Below are 19,818 nucleotides of genomic sequence, written 5' to 3' on the forward strand. Positions count from 1 at the left end.
GCTGTCCCCCTCCAGGTGTTATTGTATTTGTAGTGCAATGCAGGCCATTTAGCAGTCAGCTGGAGCAGTATCTGCAGATTGTTCCCCCATTTAGTTATGCCGTCCCCCCTCCGGAGTGGTGTTCTGTATTTTCCCGTCTCCCTCCAGGTGTTTGCATGCATATGCAGTGGAGTGTGTTCCCCTCCGCAGCAGTGTTTTGTCCCCCTTTCAAGTGTTTCCCCCGGTAAATGCACAGTGGATGGGAGCACAGCAGAGCGTTTACTTTACCGGTTCCCGCCGCCAGTATTCGGATTCTCCAGCTTGTCTGCCAGCGTCATTTCTATGACGCCCTCTAGCGGCGCCTCACATTGCGTGTACCACTGCAGGAGGTCATAGAGACGGAACTGAGATGACTGAGACGAGCTGGAGAATCCGAATCCTGGCGGCGGGAACCGGTAAAGTAAACGCTCCGCTGTGCTCCCATCCACTGTGCATTTACCGAGGAAAACACTTGAAAGGGGGACAAAACACTGCTGCGGAGGGGAACACACTCCACTGCATATGCGTGCAAACACCCAGAGGGAGACAGAAAAATACAGAACACCACTCCGAAGGGGGGACGGCATAACTAAATGTGCGGAGGGGAGCACACTCAGAACGCATTACACTGAATTTGCAAACACCTGGAGGGAGACGGCAAAATACAGAACACCGCTTCAGCGGGGGGACGGCATAACTACACGGGAGAACAATCTGCCCATACCGCTCTGCATAGTGGCACATACCAGGCTGACATACCAGGGGGGAGGGAGGAAACTGCATACCACGGACAGCACATGTCAGGTGGACATAATCCATGCATTCTGGCAGATAGCACATGCTGGGGGAGACGCGCACACAGTAAAAATACATGGCACATACCCATTTGGTGGAGGGGCACACTTACTGACTCGAGTATAAGCCGAGACCGCCACTTTTGGGCCACTTTTTTGGGCCCAAAATCTCAGCTTATACATGAGTATATACGGTATATGCGGTACTTTAGAAACGTAATGTTTGAAAAATATTACATCATCCTTCTGGCACTTCATTCTAGCTAATAACAACTTAAGTGGGGGAAATGGAAAACAACACAGAGTAGCGCAGTGATGGATAATTATGCTGTTAGAGGTGGGGGCAGATTTCAGACCCAAACGTCAGGGGATTAAAAACAACAATGTTACCTCAGCGCAAGGAGTAATACAGGACACTCTCGGTAGTGACACTTGCCACTGGCCGGCACACAAAAGGTTACAGTACCTTATCCTGTAGTTTCAGTGCATGGATAAAAACAGACATGCGCTGTATGTAGAAAGTATCTTGCTGTAATCCTGAACTCCACGCTGCCCTGCAAGTTGCAGCGTCCTGTATTACTCCTTGCGCTGAGGTAACATTGTTGTTTTAAGTGGAGGAAAGACAAGTGGCAGGCACAGTCATTTTCATAAATTGGTTCAATTGGTCAATTGGTTAATGTACAGTACATAGTAAAGACACTGTAGTTATCTTACCTGGATGTATGCTTGCATCATATTCCACTGTTACAATCAAGTGGCGGCCATCCTTTTTCAATAATGGTAGAAGAACATTGACATAACTGTGGGAAATACATTGTCACTGAGCAGACAGAATGCAAAGGTGAAATTTATCTTTTCTATTATTTTCTTTCTAGACAAGTGGAAGCCTGCAAATATTAAGGGCCGGTTCACACAGACGCTCGTTTAACGCCAGTGTGCGGGACTTGTTGTTAAACTCTCCCATTCAAGTGAATAGGAGCGTTTGTATCGGGCGCTGTGTATCGTTTACCAGCGTTTGCGCAAATGCGGTGTTCCAATCCCGATTTTCTCAATTATTCCTGGTGACCCTGGACGCTAGATGTGGCGTCCTGGGTCGATTACCACCGCATCCTCGAGTCCCCCTGTGGGGACAAAAAACGCTGATCGCGTCAGGAAGCTGCCGAAAGCCCATGAAAGCCACTGAACGAGACGCCATCGTATGGGACGCTGCTTGAAGCTGGGCAGAAGCCCGTGTGAACCGGCCCTAACTTGTACAGCAGCAAAATACTTCATTGACATGAATATGCATAGTAGAGATAGCTTGAACCTCCGATTTTAGGTTCGCGAACCTCGAACGCGAATCTCTGCAAAAAGTTCGGTTCGTGCGAACTTTCGTGAACCGCAATAGACTTCAATGGGGAGGCGAACTTTGAAAATTAGAAACATTTATGCTGGCCACAAAAGTGATGGAAAAGATGTTTCAAGGGGTCTAACATCTGAGCTTTTGCATGGCGGAGTGGGATACACGCGAAAAGTCCCGGGGAAAAATCTGGATTTGACGCAAAGCAGCGTTTTAAGGGCAGAAATCTGATTGCATGCTAAATTGGAGGCTTAAAATGCTTTAACACATCTTGCATGTGTATACATCACAAACACTGGTTCGCACGACAGCCGGGGGCCCAAGGTCTCTCTCACTAGCCAGGGCCCCCAAACCACCATGCGATACCTAGAGGCAAATGCGGGCGAGCCCTGGCACTCTCACTTCCAGGGACTTCAACCCCACTGCCTCTAAACTGAATGCTAACTGCAACACACACATTTGCTCACTACCAGTTCAAGCAATTTTCTACCTCTATCTGGTCAGCAGGCTGACCAGATAAGAGGTAGGAAATTGCTTGAACTGGTAGCGAGCAAATGTGTATGTGTAGTGACGGCCGTGCTGGACTGGTGCGCACCATGGCGAGAGTGCAGGCCATGGCGGTTTTCAAGCCCATATGGTCACTGGGCTGAGGTAGCTCAATGACAGAACAACAGTGACTGTCCAGCTGATCAAATTTGGTCTGTCCACAATGAACCAACGACCTTATTATCTTTGGTGTGCCACCCCCCGAGACACTCATGTAGCCGGCGGTCATTGCTTCATTGTGATATGTAAGCCCCTTCACCGCAGCAAGGTAACGATCACGAAGGGGAATTGACACATGTACATGCCTTTTGTTTTGATGTTGCAGCTGCAGTGCAGGCAGAAAAATTAGGCAGGCATGTACATGCACCAGAAAAATTATTATAGAGGCCGCTGCTAGCAACGGCCTTAAAAATTCAGGAATCCCCCTGGAGTCCTGGACCCTGTTGGTGGTGGCGGAAAAGGCAGTCAAGCAGCCTGCAGGCAGAGATGCTGTGTGGGGACCAACTTAGTCATAGGACAGGCAGTCACACGGCGTGCAGGCAGAGATGCTGTGTGCAGGGACTGACTTAGTCTTCAGACGGGCAGTAGCCCTCCGGGATCCATGCCTCATTCATTTTGATAAAGGTGAGGTAATGAACACTTTTGTAACTTAGGCGACCTCTCTTGTCAGTGACAATGCCTCCAGCTGCGCTGAAGGTCCTTTCGGACAGCACGCTTGAGGCAGGGCAAGACAGACGTTGGATGGAAAATTGTGACAGCTCTGGCCACAGGTCAAGCCTGCGCACCCAGTAGTCCAAGGGTTCATCGCTGCTCACAGTGTCTACATCCACACTTAAAGTGGTCTAACACCCAGCATTTCAACTTTGCTTTAAAAGATTGCTTACAGCTTAGAAACTATTATGCCAGATTTTTTTTTAGCAGAAATTCACTGAATGGATTAAACATGACATTTTAGTGTTGCATTTAGCTAGAAATCCTCCACCGTGCTGAGGTTTAGATACAAATGTATCTATTTACCTCTCTTCAGGAGTATTACCCCTGAAGTTTTAAATGAATAAGGGCTCGTTTCCACTAGGGCGAATCCGCATGCGGGCACTGCATGCGGATTCGCATAGCTAATGTTAGTGGATGGGGCTGTTTCCACCTGTGCGGCGTGCGGGAGCGATTTGGCAGCGGGCCAAATCTGCACGGCGGGACCCACAGTTTTCGCCTGCGTCGGGAATCCGTGCGAATCGCCGCTAATGTATTTAATAGTAAAAACGCATGCGTTTGGTACATGCGTTTTTACCCGCGATTTCGCGTGCGATTTCGCACCCTTCCCAATGTTATTTTGTCCTGGCAGTGTCATGGTTAATTTCGCATGGCACCCTGCCATGCGAAATCGCACGCGAAATCGCGGGTAAAACGCATGCGGAAACGCACCCGCATGCGTTTTTACAAGCGTCGGAATGCCGGCGAAATCGCGTCGCACTAGTGGAAACGGGCCCTAAGACTGACTTTATTTCAAGTGTATACAGTATGAGATAATTGCAACTAACCGTTCTCTGTCAGATGGATTCACAGCAACCAGTGCTCCTCTGTCCCAAATTCCATCAAACTTGCCGAGGAGTGAGCTGGTAATAAAACAGAGGCATATTAATCTACAGTCAGGTTCGTTTAAACTATGGTAAGTTTACAACTAACAAAAGTAACTTCTTATTGAACACATGACATGTATGTCCTTTAAAGCGGGTCCGAGATGAAAAATCAACTATAGAAAGTAACTTGTTTATATATCTTGTCTAAAGTTTAGATTTAGAAGGTTTACACAGTAAATCTAGCTGGAAACAGCTTCAACAGTATATGATTATTTCTTCCTGTGATCAAGTGAGAGCAACCATATTCTGCTTGTCATCATTGCACAGGCAAACTGCTCTGTATCTCCACCCCTTAGCCTGTGAAAACTCCACTCCTCTCTCTGCCCCCTTGCCTCTAAAATCTCAGCAGCTCCCAGCTGGTAATGCCTTCTCCTCTTCCTTTGGGAAAAGCCTCCTCCTCCCCAGACTGGGCTCCCATGAGCACTTGCAACATAGTACTTGTAAAAACAAAACAGAGGACACCAAGAGCCCAATAGTGCAATATTGTCTGGTAAGCTCAATATATAATGTAATGTCAAAGGTTCTTATACTCACAAAGGTGGGTTACCATCAGGTAACCACTTGACAGGCAGGTGGGGAGTATTAGTACCTGACCCCACTCAGGTATAAAAGTCGCTCTCTGTAGATAGGAAAATGGGGAAAGAACCCCTCCACCAGGGGTGGACTTAATTGTGCTGTAATATGTACGAACAGAGGCGCCAAGCAGAGTAAAACAATGTTCTAAAAATGATAAAAAGAGGGAAGTCAAGGTGGACTTACCTCCCTCTGGTAGTGGACATATACTCAAATGCAGAGTAAAAAATATACAATTTATTCACAGCTCCATAAAATCGCAACGCGTTTCGCGGTCAACAATCCCGCTTCATCAGGCAGTACAGGAGCATATAAAACTGGTTCATATGGACCTGAACCAGTTTTATATGCTACTGTACTGCCTAATGAAGCGGGATTGTTGACCGCGAAACGCGTTGCGATTTTATGGAGCTGTGAATAAATTGTATATTTTTTACTCTGCATTTGAGTATATGTCCACTACCAGAGGGAGGTAAGTCCACCTCGACTTCCCTCTTTTTATCATTTTTAGAACATTGTTTTACTCTGCTTGGCGCCTCTGTTCGTACATATTACAGCACTTGCAACATAGGACTAAGAATGCGTAGGTGCTGGAGATGCTGTGGGTGTGGCTTGTTTAGTATATAGGGAATTAGGGCATTAAAACAAACACAAAAAAGTATTTGGCTTGAGGAATGCCCTATAAAATATATGTAAGGGGCACAATTATGAAATGTATAAAAGTTAATCTCGGATTCCTTTTTAAGGTAGGGGAAGGTTAACATCAAAAAGCGGTGTCACTGTTCTTGTCTTTTTTGATATGATCAATACATTTTGTCTACTTTTTCATCGGTGGTGCCTGTCCTACATTGTAGGCGTGAACTTTACAGTCCCAGTGGTGTGGAGATTGATGACTTCGGTGCACTATTGCCTATACTTGGGTGATTCTTCTGCTTCCTCTTCCTACTGATAGTTAAAAGCTTAGGCATCAGGAAGGGGTTCCCATTAGAAAGAAGAGGTTAGGGAGTAGAGTCAGGTAGATATTAACATTAGATGGGAGGTTGTGACAATGAATCAGGATAGGGTTAATGTTTGGGAGGAGGTTAGGGGTAAACAAAGGAAAGGGGTTAATGGGGAAGGCAGTATTGATAGTAAAAAAAGGAAACAATGTGGGGGTGGGGGTTAGGAAAATGACCAAAAAAGTGATTGCCTAGAGATAAAGGATTCAGGAGACAGCAGCATAAAAACACTGATAAAAACACAATTGCAAAACAAAATGCTATTCCCAATACTCTTCACCCCTGACCAATCCACAAGTGTCACATTTAAACATACACTCTGTGTGAGCCGTACTGTGTATAGATTTGTCACCAGCTATATAGTTAATTTCTCAGCTATGATTGGCGATTTCATAATTTCTCCCCCATTATCTGGCTACACCAAAATCACCATCACCATTGGATCATCTGATCTCTATCCAGCTTAAGCCCTCCGCAATGGAGCGAAATTATTCCCAGCAGCCAAATATCCTCAGTGCTGGCTTATATCTAAACACCAGTGGCAAAAGTAACCTCTAGTAGCTAGAAATATTCAGCATTAGCACTCTGGCAGTGTCACAACTAAATGCTAATATGAAAATGAGCAGCGCTAATTTAATTGATCTGGGTCGCACCATGTGTTTCAAGATGTTTTGTGCAACTCTGCACTGCAGATAGATCCTTATCATTGTGACTGTGTGTTTGGGGTCTATTGCTGAATTAAACTGGGAGCAATCATATCTTCTTGATGGTATTGCTTGATTGATGGATAACAATCTTTTTTTGTACTTTTCAGCAGTGAGAGTAGCAAAACTTTTGACTAAATCTGCTATTCCACTTGCAGGCACAGACAAGTGCCTGAGACTTTTACACTGCACTGAATGTCAAGTTTGCAATGTTTTGCACTTGCCAAGGCACCGTGACAAAAAGAGCAGTGGATAAAGAAAACAAAAAACATAGGAAAAACTTCCTATCACCAAATCTAAGTACATGTATGTCATGAGCTGGCAGCAGTAACTTCAGGTATTGCATTTTCCTTCGTAAAAATTATCACACCAGTATGAAGCTTTTTTTTTTTGTAGTAAACAAGAGAATAGTAGATATAATGGTTGGTATATATTATGCATGGTGCACAATGATTAGCACATGAGTATTGCAACACTAATTTGATAGTCATGAAGCTGAATGGTGTATTAAGTGCAGTATATAAATGATGTTCTCTCTGTATTTCTGTTGGTAGAGTACTCTGCAATATGAAACTGAAGTGTTGTCATTGGACTGAAAGCTTTACTAGAGAAGAGATAAACATAAAGCCAATGTTCTCTTAAGAATGTATCAGAGGAAATCAAAATAATCATATGGGACAATAAAAGTGACACTGAAGCGAAAAGATATAATGAATTGTATGTGTAGTACGGGTCGTTAATAGAATTATTAGATTTGATTATTAGATTAGTAGCAAAGAAAAGAGAGTCTCATATTTTGATTTTCACTTGTATAACTTTTTTTTTTATATAACATTTCATCATTCTGTCATATTTGAAGTTTACAAACCACACTATTTTAAACTATAAAACAAAGTAGAGCTAATGATCCTTTGAACTTTCCTGCAGTAAAACCTTATATGAAGCTTTTTCTCACTGTTTCTTTGATGTACAAGTGCTCCAGAACACAGGACTGTCTTTGATCCAAGTTGGGTGGAAGAGTTCTTTTGCATAGATAACAAATGAAGTAACCTAACTCTTCCTGTACCGGAAAACAATTTGAGACTATTATCTTTGCTACTACAATTCATTATAAGTTTTTTGTTTCACTTCAGTGTCACTTTAAAGCCCTAGTGTATGTATATTTAATTGAGGCTAAAGTGTGGCACTGCATTATACAGTACAGTGATGACTTTAGCCACTTTTTACAGTGGGATGCATACGTTTGGGCAACCTTGTTAATTGTCATGATTTTCCTGTATAAATAGTTGGTTGTTACAATAAAAAAATGTCCAATATATCATATAGGAGACACGCACAGTGATATTTGAGAAGTGAAATTAATTTTATTGGATTTACAGAAAGTGCGCAATAATTGTTTAACTTAAATTAGGCAGGTGCATAAAGGTGGGCACTGTTTTCATTTTATTGATTCCAAAACCTTTAGAACTAATTATTGGAACTCAAATTGACTTGGTAAGCTCAGTGACCCCTGACCTACATACACGGGTGAATCCAATTATGAGAAAGAGTATTTAAGGGATCAATTGTAAGTTTTCCTCCTCTTTTAATTTTCTCTGAAAAGTAGCAACATGGGGGTCTAAAAACAACTCTCAAATGACCTGAAGACAAAGATTGTTCACCATCATGGTTTAGGGGAAGGATACAGAAAGCTGTCTCAGAGATTTCAGCTGTCTGTTTCCACAGTTAGGAACATATTGAAGAAATGGAAGACCATATGATCAGTGCAAGTTAAAGGGAAGGTTCAGGGAGGGTAGTGAAAAAATAAAAATCAATTTCCACTTACCTGGGGCTTCCTCCAGCCCGTGGCAGGCAGGAGGTGCCCTCGCCGCCGCTCCGCAGGCCACCGGAGACCACTGGGAGTGGAAATTGATTTTTATTTTTTCACTACCCTCCCTGAACCTTCCCTTTAAGGCTCGAAGTGACAGACCAAGAAAAATCTCAGATAAACAGAAGCGATGAATGGTGAGAACAGTCAGAGTCAACCCACAGACCAGCACCAAAGACCTATGGAGTGACATGGAGTCACTGTGCATCGTTTAACCATTTGGCGCACTTTACACAAGGAGATGCTGTATGTGAGAATGATGCAGAGGAAGCCTTTTCTCCGCCCACAGCACAAACAGAGCCGCTTGAGGTATACTAAAGCACATTTGGACAAGCCAGCTTTATTTTGGAATAAGGTGCTGTGGACTGATGAAACTAAAATTGAGTTATTTGGACAAAACAAGGGGCGTTATGCATGGAGTAAAAAGAACACAACATTCCAATAAAAACACCTGTTACCTACAGTAAAATATGGTGGTGGTTCCATCATGCTGTGGCCAGTGCAGGAACTGGCAATCTTGTCAAAGTTGAGGGATGCATGGATTCCACTCAGTATCAGCAGATTCTGGAGACCAATGTCCAGGAATCAGTGACAAAGCTGAAGCTGCGGGGCTGGATCTTTCAACAAGACAATGACCCTAAACACTGCTCAAAATCTACTAAGGTATTCATGCAGAGGAACAAGTACAACGTTTTGGAATGGCCATCTCAGTCCCTAGACCTGAATATAGTTGAAAATCTGTGTTGTAAGTTAAAGAGAGCTGTCCATGCTCGGAAGTCTTCAAACCTGAATGAACTAGAGATGTTTTGTAAAGAGGAGTGGTCCAAAATACCTTCAACCAGAATCCAGACTCTCTTTGGAACCTACAGGAAGCGTTTAGAGGCTGTAACTTCTGCAAAAGGAGGATCTACTAATTATTGGTTTCATGTATTTTTTATGGACTTGCCTAATTTTGTTTAAACAATTATTGCACGCTTTCTGTAAATCCAATAAACTTCATTTCACTTCTCAAATATCACTGTGTGTCTCTTATATGATATATTTAATTGACATCTTTTATCGTAACAACTAACGATTTATACAGGAAAATCATGACTATTAACAAGGTTGCCCAAACGTTCGCATCCCACTGTATATAATGACCTGTAACTCCCATTATTTACAGTAAAAAAAATGACTCATAGCTACCCTGTACTTTGTACTCAGTGTGTGCTGAAGTGTTGATAATGATCTCTACATGGAAGAAGCAGAGGTAGAGATTCTACATATGGAAATGAAGTATAAATTTCATATCAATAACGCATAGAGTAACAACTTTACATATTGGAGAAACATGTTATATCGCTTAAATGATCATGGTTCCATTTCAGACATGTCAACCACACTTACTGGCCACATAAGTATATTAACAAATTACGTTCCTACTTACGTAGATAGATCATAGATGCTGCAGCAGTACAGTGAAATATTTCCACAAGTGCTCTGCAAATACAGGAACGTTAAATCAACATATGGGTCTTCAACCAGTAATGTCCTTTATAGTAGGACTACAAAAGGAATACAAATGATTTTGTGTCTCTATAAGTTAGTTGGGTACCTGTAGTGCTACACAAGGTTTACCACAGAGTCTGGATCAGAGTGATTATCTACAGAATGAAGGCAACTATGGATCTGTCATAGATCTCTACATTTTTGCAACATAACATAACTGTAGGCAACACCTATCTACTTGAAAAGCCTAGAATTAATTCTGCACAAACTTTAAATAAGAATTGGTCTCTCATGTTGCCATTCATATAATGATTAGAACTGCACAGTGATTTCCATAAATGCGTTTTTGCTCACATTTAAAAGACAACTTTAGTAAGTAAAATATGGAGGATGCCATATTTATTTTTATTTTAAACAATGCCCGTAGCCTGGCAGCCTTGCTGATCTATTTGGCTGCAGTATTGTTTGAATAACAACAGAATTAAGCATGCAGCTAATCTTGTGAGATCTGACAATAATGTCAGAAACACCTGGTCTGCATATGATTGTTCAGGGTCTATGGCTAAAAGTATTAGAGGAAGAGGACCACTCCCTCTGTTCTCCTTCCTGCCTCTCTGAAGTCGGGCATCACCGCGTCTGCGCTGGCCCGGATGCGTGCGTCCCACAGCGCTCTGCGTATGATGTAATCAAGACATCACGCGCAGAGAGCTCCCGGCCATGTTCATGCGCTGTAGGTCGCGCACAGCCAGGCCATCGCAGGCGCAGTGAAACTTGACTCCAACAATCCGGAAGAGGGTGGCGGAGGGCAATTAAGAGCAACGGGGGGAAGGAAGGAGAACGAGAGATCGGTGGGCATCAGAACGGCTCACCCCGTTTCTCCTATGTATTTTGGCTCTTGGTATCCTTTAATAGGAAATAAATATGGCAGCCTCCATAACCCTCTCAATTCAGTTGTCGTTTAAATTCGTTTAAACAAGTCCCATTTCTAAAGAGCTTAAACAGCCAAGAAACAGTAATGCTGGGTACACACGTTGCGATTTCCCGTTCGATACGCGAGATCGATTGGATCGATTCGATTATTTCCAACATGTTCGATCGGCTTTCGATGGATACAGCCGTCGATTTTGCATATTAAGTTTGCAAAATCGACGGCTGTATCCATCGAAAGCCAATCGAACAAGTTGGAAATAATCGAATCGATCAAATCGATCCCGCGGATCGAACGGGAAATCGCAACATGTGTACCCAGCATTAGAGACAGCTTGAGATAAGGGTTTACTGCTGGAAAGTTGAAAGGGTCATTACTCCTGTTTGTTTTTCAGCTTAGAAAGCAGAGTGTGGATTTTAAACTGCAACTGTGATAGTCTGAAGCAATGTTATAAATAAAGCTGTGTAACTGAAAAAAAAAAAAATATGAGACTCTTTTCTTTGCAACTAATGTTATGTTCACCACATCATATCAAATGTCACTTTAGGTATACATTAAAGTTTTGGATAGGATGAAGAAGAGCCTCTGTCAGGTTTTTATTTCTGCTGCTGATCCTATCTTGGAGAGTTTGCCTTATGTCCTCCTCAGGAAATAAGTAGCTGTTTTAACAAGAAATACCACTTTTTTGGTAGAGCCTGGAAGCATTTAAACTCTGATGAAGTTTTTGTTGCTATCCCTCATTTCCTGTTCCTGGAACCACTGGAGTATGTTTCAACCACTTCAGGATTCTGCGTATGCTTAAGTACGCCCCTGAATCCTGAAGTGGATTCCATGGAAACGTTCCATGTCAGTTTACGGAGGGTGTCTCCGTGAACACCCTGCGAGCCGCCGATCGCGGCTCGCAGGGTAAATGTAAACACACGGGGAAGATCTTCCCCGGTGTTTACATATATACGGCGCTGCTGCGCAGCAGCGCCGTAGAGATCGGCGATCCCCGGCCTCTGATTGGCCGGGGATCGCCGGCATCTGATAGGCTAAAGCCTATCCCATCAGGCGCAGGACGGAAATCCGTCATGCGCCGCTCACAGGGGGAGGGAGAGGGAAGGAGGCCAGGAAGTGCTGCGGAGGGGGGCTTTTTAGAGCCCCCCCGCAAGCGCAAGCAGCCGGCGGCGATCAGTCCTCCCCCAGCAGGACATCCCCCTAGTGGGGAACAAAGGGGGGGAAGTCTGATCGGCCTGGCTGCTATCTGATCGGTGCTGCGGGCTGGAGAGCCCATGCAGCACCGATCAGCAAAAAACCACGTGGTACAGAAGTGGTTAAAGCAGGGCTTTTCAACCCTGTCCTCAAGTACCACCAACAGTGCATGTTTTGTGGAAATTCACAGAGGCAGCTAATTAACTCACCTGGGAATGTTTGTGGTTTTCTGCAAAACATGCACTCTTGGTGGTACTTGAGGACAGGGTTGAAAAGCCCTGTTTTAAAGCATAGATGTGGATGGAGGTCCTAGAGACAGGAAGTGAAGTAACATCCCAGTGAGGACATCAAAAGCATTAGTAAACTGGCCTGGAGAGCTTTTTGTTCATATAATATCCACTAATATCTAGTCTATTTAAATACAGTAAAGCAATAACCAGTGCTCTGTCTCATGCAAACTAACCAATGTATCGCTATATTAGCAATACAACAACATTAGGACAATTCACAATGTTTTGGGCCTCTCACCCTTCTTCTCTGCCTTCTGAGAGAACAATTTCATTACCTAACAAAGGCAATCCCCTCACAGAGGCATGCATTAACAAAATATGGTTATGAGGAAATAACAAAACAAAAATGTATGTCGTAATTCTCCATGTTACATACTTGTTTCAGTACCCCTGTGGACTGGAATATTTTGGCCAGACCACATTGAATAATTGAATGAGACAGAATGAACACAAAAACAATTTCTTTGGACTGAAAAAGTTAGGGACCCACTTTGGTTGCACTTAAAACCAGGGCTGTGGAGTCGGAGTCGGAGTCGTGGAGTCGGAGTCGTGGAGTCGGGCAATTTTGGGTGCCTGGAGTCGGAGTCGGGAAAAAATGCACCGACTCCGACTCCTAATGAATTTGTAACTGTAATTAAAATAGAAAATATGATAAAATGTTCTATTTCTCAGATAATAGTCATTAAAAATAATGTGTATATATACAGTATATATACAGTAATAGCTGTGCTTAGTCCACAAAAATGAAATAAACCAATCAAAATTAGTTACTTGTGCTGCTTCAATAAAGCAGTCCCTGTATTTTTAAGGTCAGATATACATATCTGATTGTGACTGTATATATGATGTGTACACAGGAATCTCTTATATATACTAAATAACATCTATGCTGTAAGAATAAAGCCTGATGTGTAGCTGTGTCACTAATAGAGATGGTCAACGAGATGGAAATAATTCTGCATTGATGCTGATTTATGCAAATGTATGCACTCCCTTTGCTGATGAAATAAAATAATTTGATAGGTTATTAAAATTTGGTTTGGTGACTACAAATTAAAGGGTAACTGAGACGGATGAAAAGTAAAGTTTTATACATACCTGGGGCTTCCTCCAGCCCCCTTCAGGCTAATCAGTCCCTCACTGTCCTCCACCACCCGGATCTTCTGCTAAGAGTCCTGGTAATTCAGCCAGTCAGCGCTGTCCGGCCGCATGCCGCTCCCACAGCCAGGAACATTCTGCACCTGCGCAATAGTGCTGCACAGGTGTAGTATGCTCCTGGCGGCGGAGTGTGTGCATGCGCACTACGCCTGACTGGCTCAAGTACCTGGACTCATAGCAGAAGATCCAGGTGGTGGAGGAGGACAACGAGGGACTGATTATCCTGAAGGCGGCTGGAGGAAGCCCCAGGTATGTATAAAACTTTAATTTCATCTGTCTCAGGTTTACTTTGTTACACAGTAGTACTATACTCTACATATGCACTCCCCACAGAGCTGCAGGGAATCCACTGAGAATGCTGTGCACATTGAACACAGAGGTGTTGTCTGTTTACAATCTCCTCATTCCCCTGCAGAGTGCCTGCACATCATTCTTACATGTATCCACACTTACATTGCCTAGGGCCTGATAGATGTTCTTTGTTCCGGTTTGTACCTTTTACAAGTACTCTTACCAAGGACTAGTTTTAGTCTAAAGGGAATAAATATAGTAGTCTACATATCCTTCTCACTTCAGTTGTCTTGTAAAATTCCTAAGCGTTGGCAGTTAAGAGACGAATTTCATGTTACATACTTTTAATCAACAAAATTGTAATATGCAAATTAGAGGAGTCGGAGTCGTTGAGTCGGAGTCGGTGGAATCCTAAACTGAGGAGTCGGAGGATTTTTGGACCGACTCCACAGCCCTGCTTAAAACAAAGAACTTTAATATTACTGAAGGCTAGGATGTTGGTCAAAATGTGAAGAGCTCCTGAGGATAGTAACAGTGTGATTTTTTTTTTGTAACTTGTTGAAAAAGCTGTTTCTATTTATGTTGGTGTCTATTTTTGTGAGAGATGCTTTTATTATATAATTAAACAGCTCCTTAAAAAGGACAGGGCATCTGAGAAAGGGTGAGAAGCCTAAAACATTGTGCCACTTGGGAGAAGGAGAGTTGGATATCTGGAAGTCCCCCCTATTAATGGTTGTTTCTTTATTCTACTATGTCTACCTCAGACCCTAGCCGTAGTGTAAGGTTTGTTACCCTACATCTTCCTGGGGGTCAGAAATGGAGGTGAGCCTCTTGTCCTTGACATCACACAAGTGTGCTTAGCAAGGAAGTGGGGAAGGTTTATTCATTACGGTGTACCCCCTGATGTCAAGAACCATGTGGGCTAGTGTTGTTCAAGTAGCCCAACACCGGTTAATTCTGGCAACGGCAGCCTGCAAGGGGTATAAAGGATCACAAGAGGGATAGGCTGTTTTTAAAAATGATTACAAAATTAATGCAAACAATAATACGAGATGATAAACCATACACTTGGACTTAAAGAGGAACTGAAGCGAAAAAAAATATATGATATAATGAATTGGTTGTGTACTATGAATAATTACTAGAAGATTAGCAGCAAAGAAAATATTCTCATACTTTTATTTTCAGGTATATAGTGTTTTTTCTAACATTGCATTATTCTATAATATGTGCAGATGACACAACACTCAGCATTCAAAATTAGTCTTTCAGAGCAGTCTGTGAAGTAATGCTGGATACACACGGTGCGTTCGCGCACTCGATTTTCCCGTCGATTCATTTCCAACATGTCCGATTTGGATTTCGATGGATCGTTAGGTCGATTCGGCATACTTTGCATGCGAATCGACCTAACGATCCATCGAAATCCAAATCGGACATGTTGGAAATAAACGAATCGACGGGAATCGAGCGGAAAAACGAGTGCGCGAACGCACCGTGTGTATCCACCATAATGACATCTCCTCTGGCAGAGGAAAAGTAAATAGTCCAGGAACAGTTGAGATAATAAAAGTCAGATAACAGCCCTCTCCACGACTAGCTTAGTCGGAGAGCTTAATGGCTTGTTTGCATAGAGATAACAACTGGAGTTTCTCAACTCTTCCTGTACTGGAAACAATTAGACTGATGTATCTGATCTTAATGTTTTATTTCTTAGCTGTACTACACATACAAATCATAATATCATAATTTTTTTTTCGCTTCAGTGTCTCTTTAAAGAGGAACTTTAACCAAGGATTGAACTTACAATACAATACAATAACATTTGTAAAGCGCTTTTCACCCATAGGGCTCAAAGCGCATAGCTGTGTCTCAGATTAATACAGGGTTGCAGGCTGGGTTGTGTTACAGAGGAGATAGTCAGATGTTCATGAATGCCAGACTGAAGAGGTAGGTTTTCAGTTTAGACTTAAATGCTTCCAGGGATGGAGCTGTCCTGATACGGTGTGGCAGGGAGTTCCAAAGTGTAGGGGCAGCATGACAAAATCCAGGGATGGAGCTGTCCTGATTGGGTGTGGCAGGGAGTTCCAAAGTGTAGGGGCAGCATGACAAAAGGCTCTGTCTCCAAAGGTTTTGAGGTGGACTCTGGGGGTGACCAAGGTGTTACGTCCTTTTGATCTAAGATTGTGGGGGGTGTGATGTAGTTGCAACAAGTCCTTCAGGTATCCAGGGCCCAGATTGTGCAAGGATTTGAATGTCAGTAAGCCAATCTTAAACAGAATTCTCCATCTCTATCGGTAGCCAGTGGAGTGAGCTCAGGGTTGGTGTTATGTGGCAATGGCGGGGTTGGCTCGTTAACAGCCTTGCGGCAGCATTCTGTACTAATTGCAGGCGGCGTAAGTCTTTCTTATGCAGGCCTGTGTAGAGGACGTTGCAGTAGTCTAACCTTGATGTGACAAAGGCATGAACTAGGGTTGGAAGATCCTCTGAAGGAATTAGGTGTTTAATCCTTACAATATTCCTTAGGTGAAAGAAGGAATGTTTCACAACAGCTGAGATTTGATTCCTGAAGCTTAATTTCCCATCAATCAGTACTCCCAGGCTGCGCACACAGTCTGAGTTGTTCACGTCTGAGCTCCCTATCCTTAGCGGTGTTGGTTGAGACCGGGGCTGCTTTGCTGTTGAGCCCTGGCCCTCGATAACAAGAACCTCAGTTTTGTCAGCATTACGTTTTAGCCAATTATTATTCATCCACTCCTGAAGCTCAGCTAAGCATGCGTTTATTTGTGGAGTAGGGTCTGTGACGTCAGGTTTGAATGACAAATATAGCTGGGTGTCATCAGCATAGCAATGATATGTCAGGCCATGTTTTTGTATGATTTCTCCAAGTGGCAGCATGTATATGGTGAACATTCCTATCAGTAGCTGATTTCCCCTCTCCCATAAGAAATATTTATCATCGTATGGGTCTGTATGGCTGATATTGTGGTGAAACCCCTCCCACAGTGTGATGTCATGACTATGGTCCTGATAGTTTGCTGTCTGAAGCTTGTTGCATTGTGGAAAATAACAGCTTTTTCCAACTGCCAAGCAAGCAATATCTCCCTCTGTGAACAGACCTCTCAGTAACGAACATTACGTACAGATCAGCTGGCAGAACTAAATATTTCACCACCAGTGATAAATTTCAGAATGTAAATCAGGAAAAGGAAAGATGTTAGAATGAACAAACACCGACTAAATAATCTATAAATGAATATTGTAAAAAAAAAAAAAAAAGCAATTTCATTAAGTATGTTATTTTTACTACAATTTCTCTTTAAAATATAATTAACAAATGAATATCAGCAAACCTTGAAAAGTTTAGCATCTGGTAAACTTTCTACAGCTTCTTCAACATAGAGGACATCTTGCTCTTCAAAAAATTCTTTTATTGCCATTTCAGAGACATCAACACCAACAATGTTATGTCCCATATCAGCCAACCTATGTTGTATGAGAACAGGATATTAATTCCGCGAGCATTAAATATTCATGCCTAAAGTTTTTGCATACTACTAAGAACATTATAGAATTTACCAGGGAATTGGACTCCACGGAATTGGATTTGGAGTTGAGGAGTTGGAGCAGGGTTGGAAGGGCCCACCAGGAAAGTTTCAGCCTGTACCCGCCCCACCGTTTGGGCTCACATATGCATGTACTTACATACTGCGCAGGACAATAGACTATGACTATGGTAGGGAATAGATTGTGAGTCCATGAGGTGGCCACATGCGGGCAGGAAAAAAAAAAAAAAGTGTGGCCATGCACTGGAACATGGGCGTAGTCATGATGGGTCATGGGCAGACCCAGAAATACACAAAATAAGTAGTGGTGTTAATCACAGAGAGTGGGTGTGACCAGATAAACTTTAGATAAAATAATCAAAGAGTTACATGCCTCATGATAATTCATCAAGTAGTCAAATGCGGCTAAATAAAAATATTAAGTAGTCACACACCTCCAGTAATTAAGTAGCCAAGTGCCTTCCAATGTAAGTGCCTTACAATGATTAGCCAGGTGCATCAAAATGAAATAATTTAGTAGCCAAATGGGCCCTGTATACATAAATTAAGTAGCCATGTTCCCCAGAAAACAGAATTAAGTAGCCGTGTGCCCATATACATCAGTTTTAGGTAGTCAGTGCTGGCTGGGGAGGGCTGGATGCTTTGCTGGGTGCTACTTCCTGCAATGCTGGGTGGTCTTATTGGGAGTCATATGAAGGACCTAGAGCCTGAGTATAGCTGCCCCCAGTATAGGTGGCCAGGTCTATAGGTGTCCTCAGTATAGGTAGACAGGTCTATAGGTATACCAGTTTAGGTAGCCAGGTCTATAGGTGTCCCCAATTTAGTTAGCCAGGTCTACAGGTGTCCCAACTTTAATTAGCCAGGTCTATAGGTGGCCCCAGTTTAGTTAGCCAGGTCTACAGGTGTCCTCAGTTTAGGTAGCCAGGTCTACAGGTGTCCCCTGTCTCTTGGAAGGGGAGCAGCGGGCACAGAGTGGCGGGGGGCAGCCCCCCTCCCTCCCTCACCTGAGGCCAACCCTTCTACACTCCCTCCTCCAGACCAGAATGTATCGCAGCGGCAGCAAGCGGGGAACGACTTACTACTTTCTGGTTTCAGCTCTGCGTGCGGCTGCTCTGGTCTGGACAGTAATTAAAAGGCCTACCGGAGAAAGTCTAGAGCCTCCGCCGGCCCAGTCCGACCTGGAGTTGGAGCAATTATGGGTACCTGGAGTAGAAGGTTTTATAAACTGAGGAGTTGGAGTCAGATGATTTTTGTACCGGCTCCACAGCACTGGAATTTACAGTATGCAAGTATCACAGGAATGCCTCCAGGCCCCAGAAAAAAGGTTTGTAAAAAATATGTATTAGAAAACAAAATCAAGTGTGAAATAAAATATTGTATAGATGCTATAATGAAGTGTATGTGTTGACGTATTGTACAGTTACAGGATGTAATTGAATAGAAGTTACTGTTGAATGTGCATTTGTTAACAAGTGCCTGTGAAATGGACAGTGGCCAGATCCCATCCTGGCAGCCAGCTAAACCCTGGCAAGAGAACATGAATATTTCTGAATCACATCATTCTTCTATGCACTGATTTCTGCTATGTCAGAGTGCACCTGTGAATTATGTATCATGTATTATGAGACCTGACACAAGAATGAAGAGCTGTTACAGTAACTCTTATATAACCATGACTATCATATGATCAGCAGATGTCTATGTACCATTTCATATCCACAGCTTTTCCACAAAGAGGAAAAAGGATGTTCAACTTCTCCCTGCCATTTATCATTTCACCCAGGAACTCTGAAAGTAACCTAGAAGTAGGAACAAAATTACAGGTAAAATAGGTTAAAGTTTAAGTATGAAAATTATCAACAATAAACAACTGCATGAAAATTCCACTTTCTAATCGTGAAGGGACACTATCAATTAACATGTGTTTTTTAACCTGAATTTGAGAGAGTTCCTGAAGTACTGGTAAATAATGATGTACATTTAATTTGCTTATCTCGTGTTTACTGTAACAAACAGAGCTGAGACAAGGTCCTCCAGCACCCAAGGCTGAGACACCAAAGTGCGCCCCTCCATCCTTCCCACCCCAGACGTCACACACTGATTGCTATTAGACTAAGAGGCAGCCCAGGGCCCCCAAAACCTTTATCTCTAGTTATCTGGCTTGCAGTCACTGCCATGTATCCCTTTTTCTTATTTTCTATAATACAATACAATACAATAACATTTCTATAGCGCTTTTCTCCCATAGGACTCAAAGCGCTTAGGCTCTCTCAGACTCAGTAATTAGTAGGATGAAGTATTCACACAACAAAAGTTATATTTCTGCAAATGCCAGACTGAACAGGTGGGTTTTCAGTCTGGATTTAAACACGTCCAGGGATGGGGCTGTCCTGATCTGTTGAGGTAAGGAGTTCCAAAACGTAG

General features: G+C 42.9%; 1 protein-coding gene across 4 annotated transcripts in view; it reads right to left on the minus strand.

The window, feature by feature from the left end:
* The window catches only part of LOC137518734 (thiopurine S-methyltransferase-like), an 80,639-nt gene that overhangs the window by 51,007 nt on the left and 9,814 nt on the right, over positions 1-19,818 (minus strand). For all 4 annotated transcript variants that reach the window (XM_068236958.1, XM_068236957.1, XM_068236956.1 and 1 more), the window contains exons 3-7: positions 19,101-19,193; positions 17,182-17,314; positions 9,906-9,958; positions 4,236-4,310; positions 1,527-1,612 (exon numbers count right to left, since the gene is read on the minus strand). In XM_068236958.1, coding sequence (XP_068093059.1) covers positions 1,527-1,612; positions 4,236-4,310; positions 9,906-9,958; positions 17,182-17,314; positions 19,101-19,193 — 440 coding nt within the window. The remainder of the gene's footprint in view (positions 1-1,526; positions 1,613-4,235; positions 4,311-9,905; positions 9,959-17,181; positions 17,315-19,100; positions 19,194-19,818) is intronic.

Source organism: Hyperolius riggenbachi, chromosome 5 (assembly GCF_040937935.1).
Source record: "Hyperolius riggenbachi isolate aHypRig1 chromosome 5, aHypRig1.pri, whole genome shotgun sequence".
Classification (NCBI taxonomy): Eukaryota; Metazoa; Chordata; class Amphibia; order Anura; family Hyperoliidae; genus Hyperolius; species Hyperolius riggenbachi.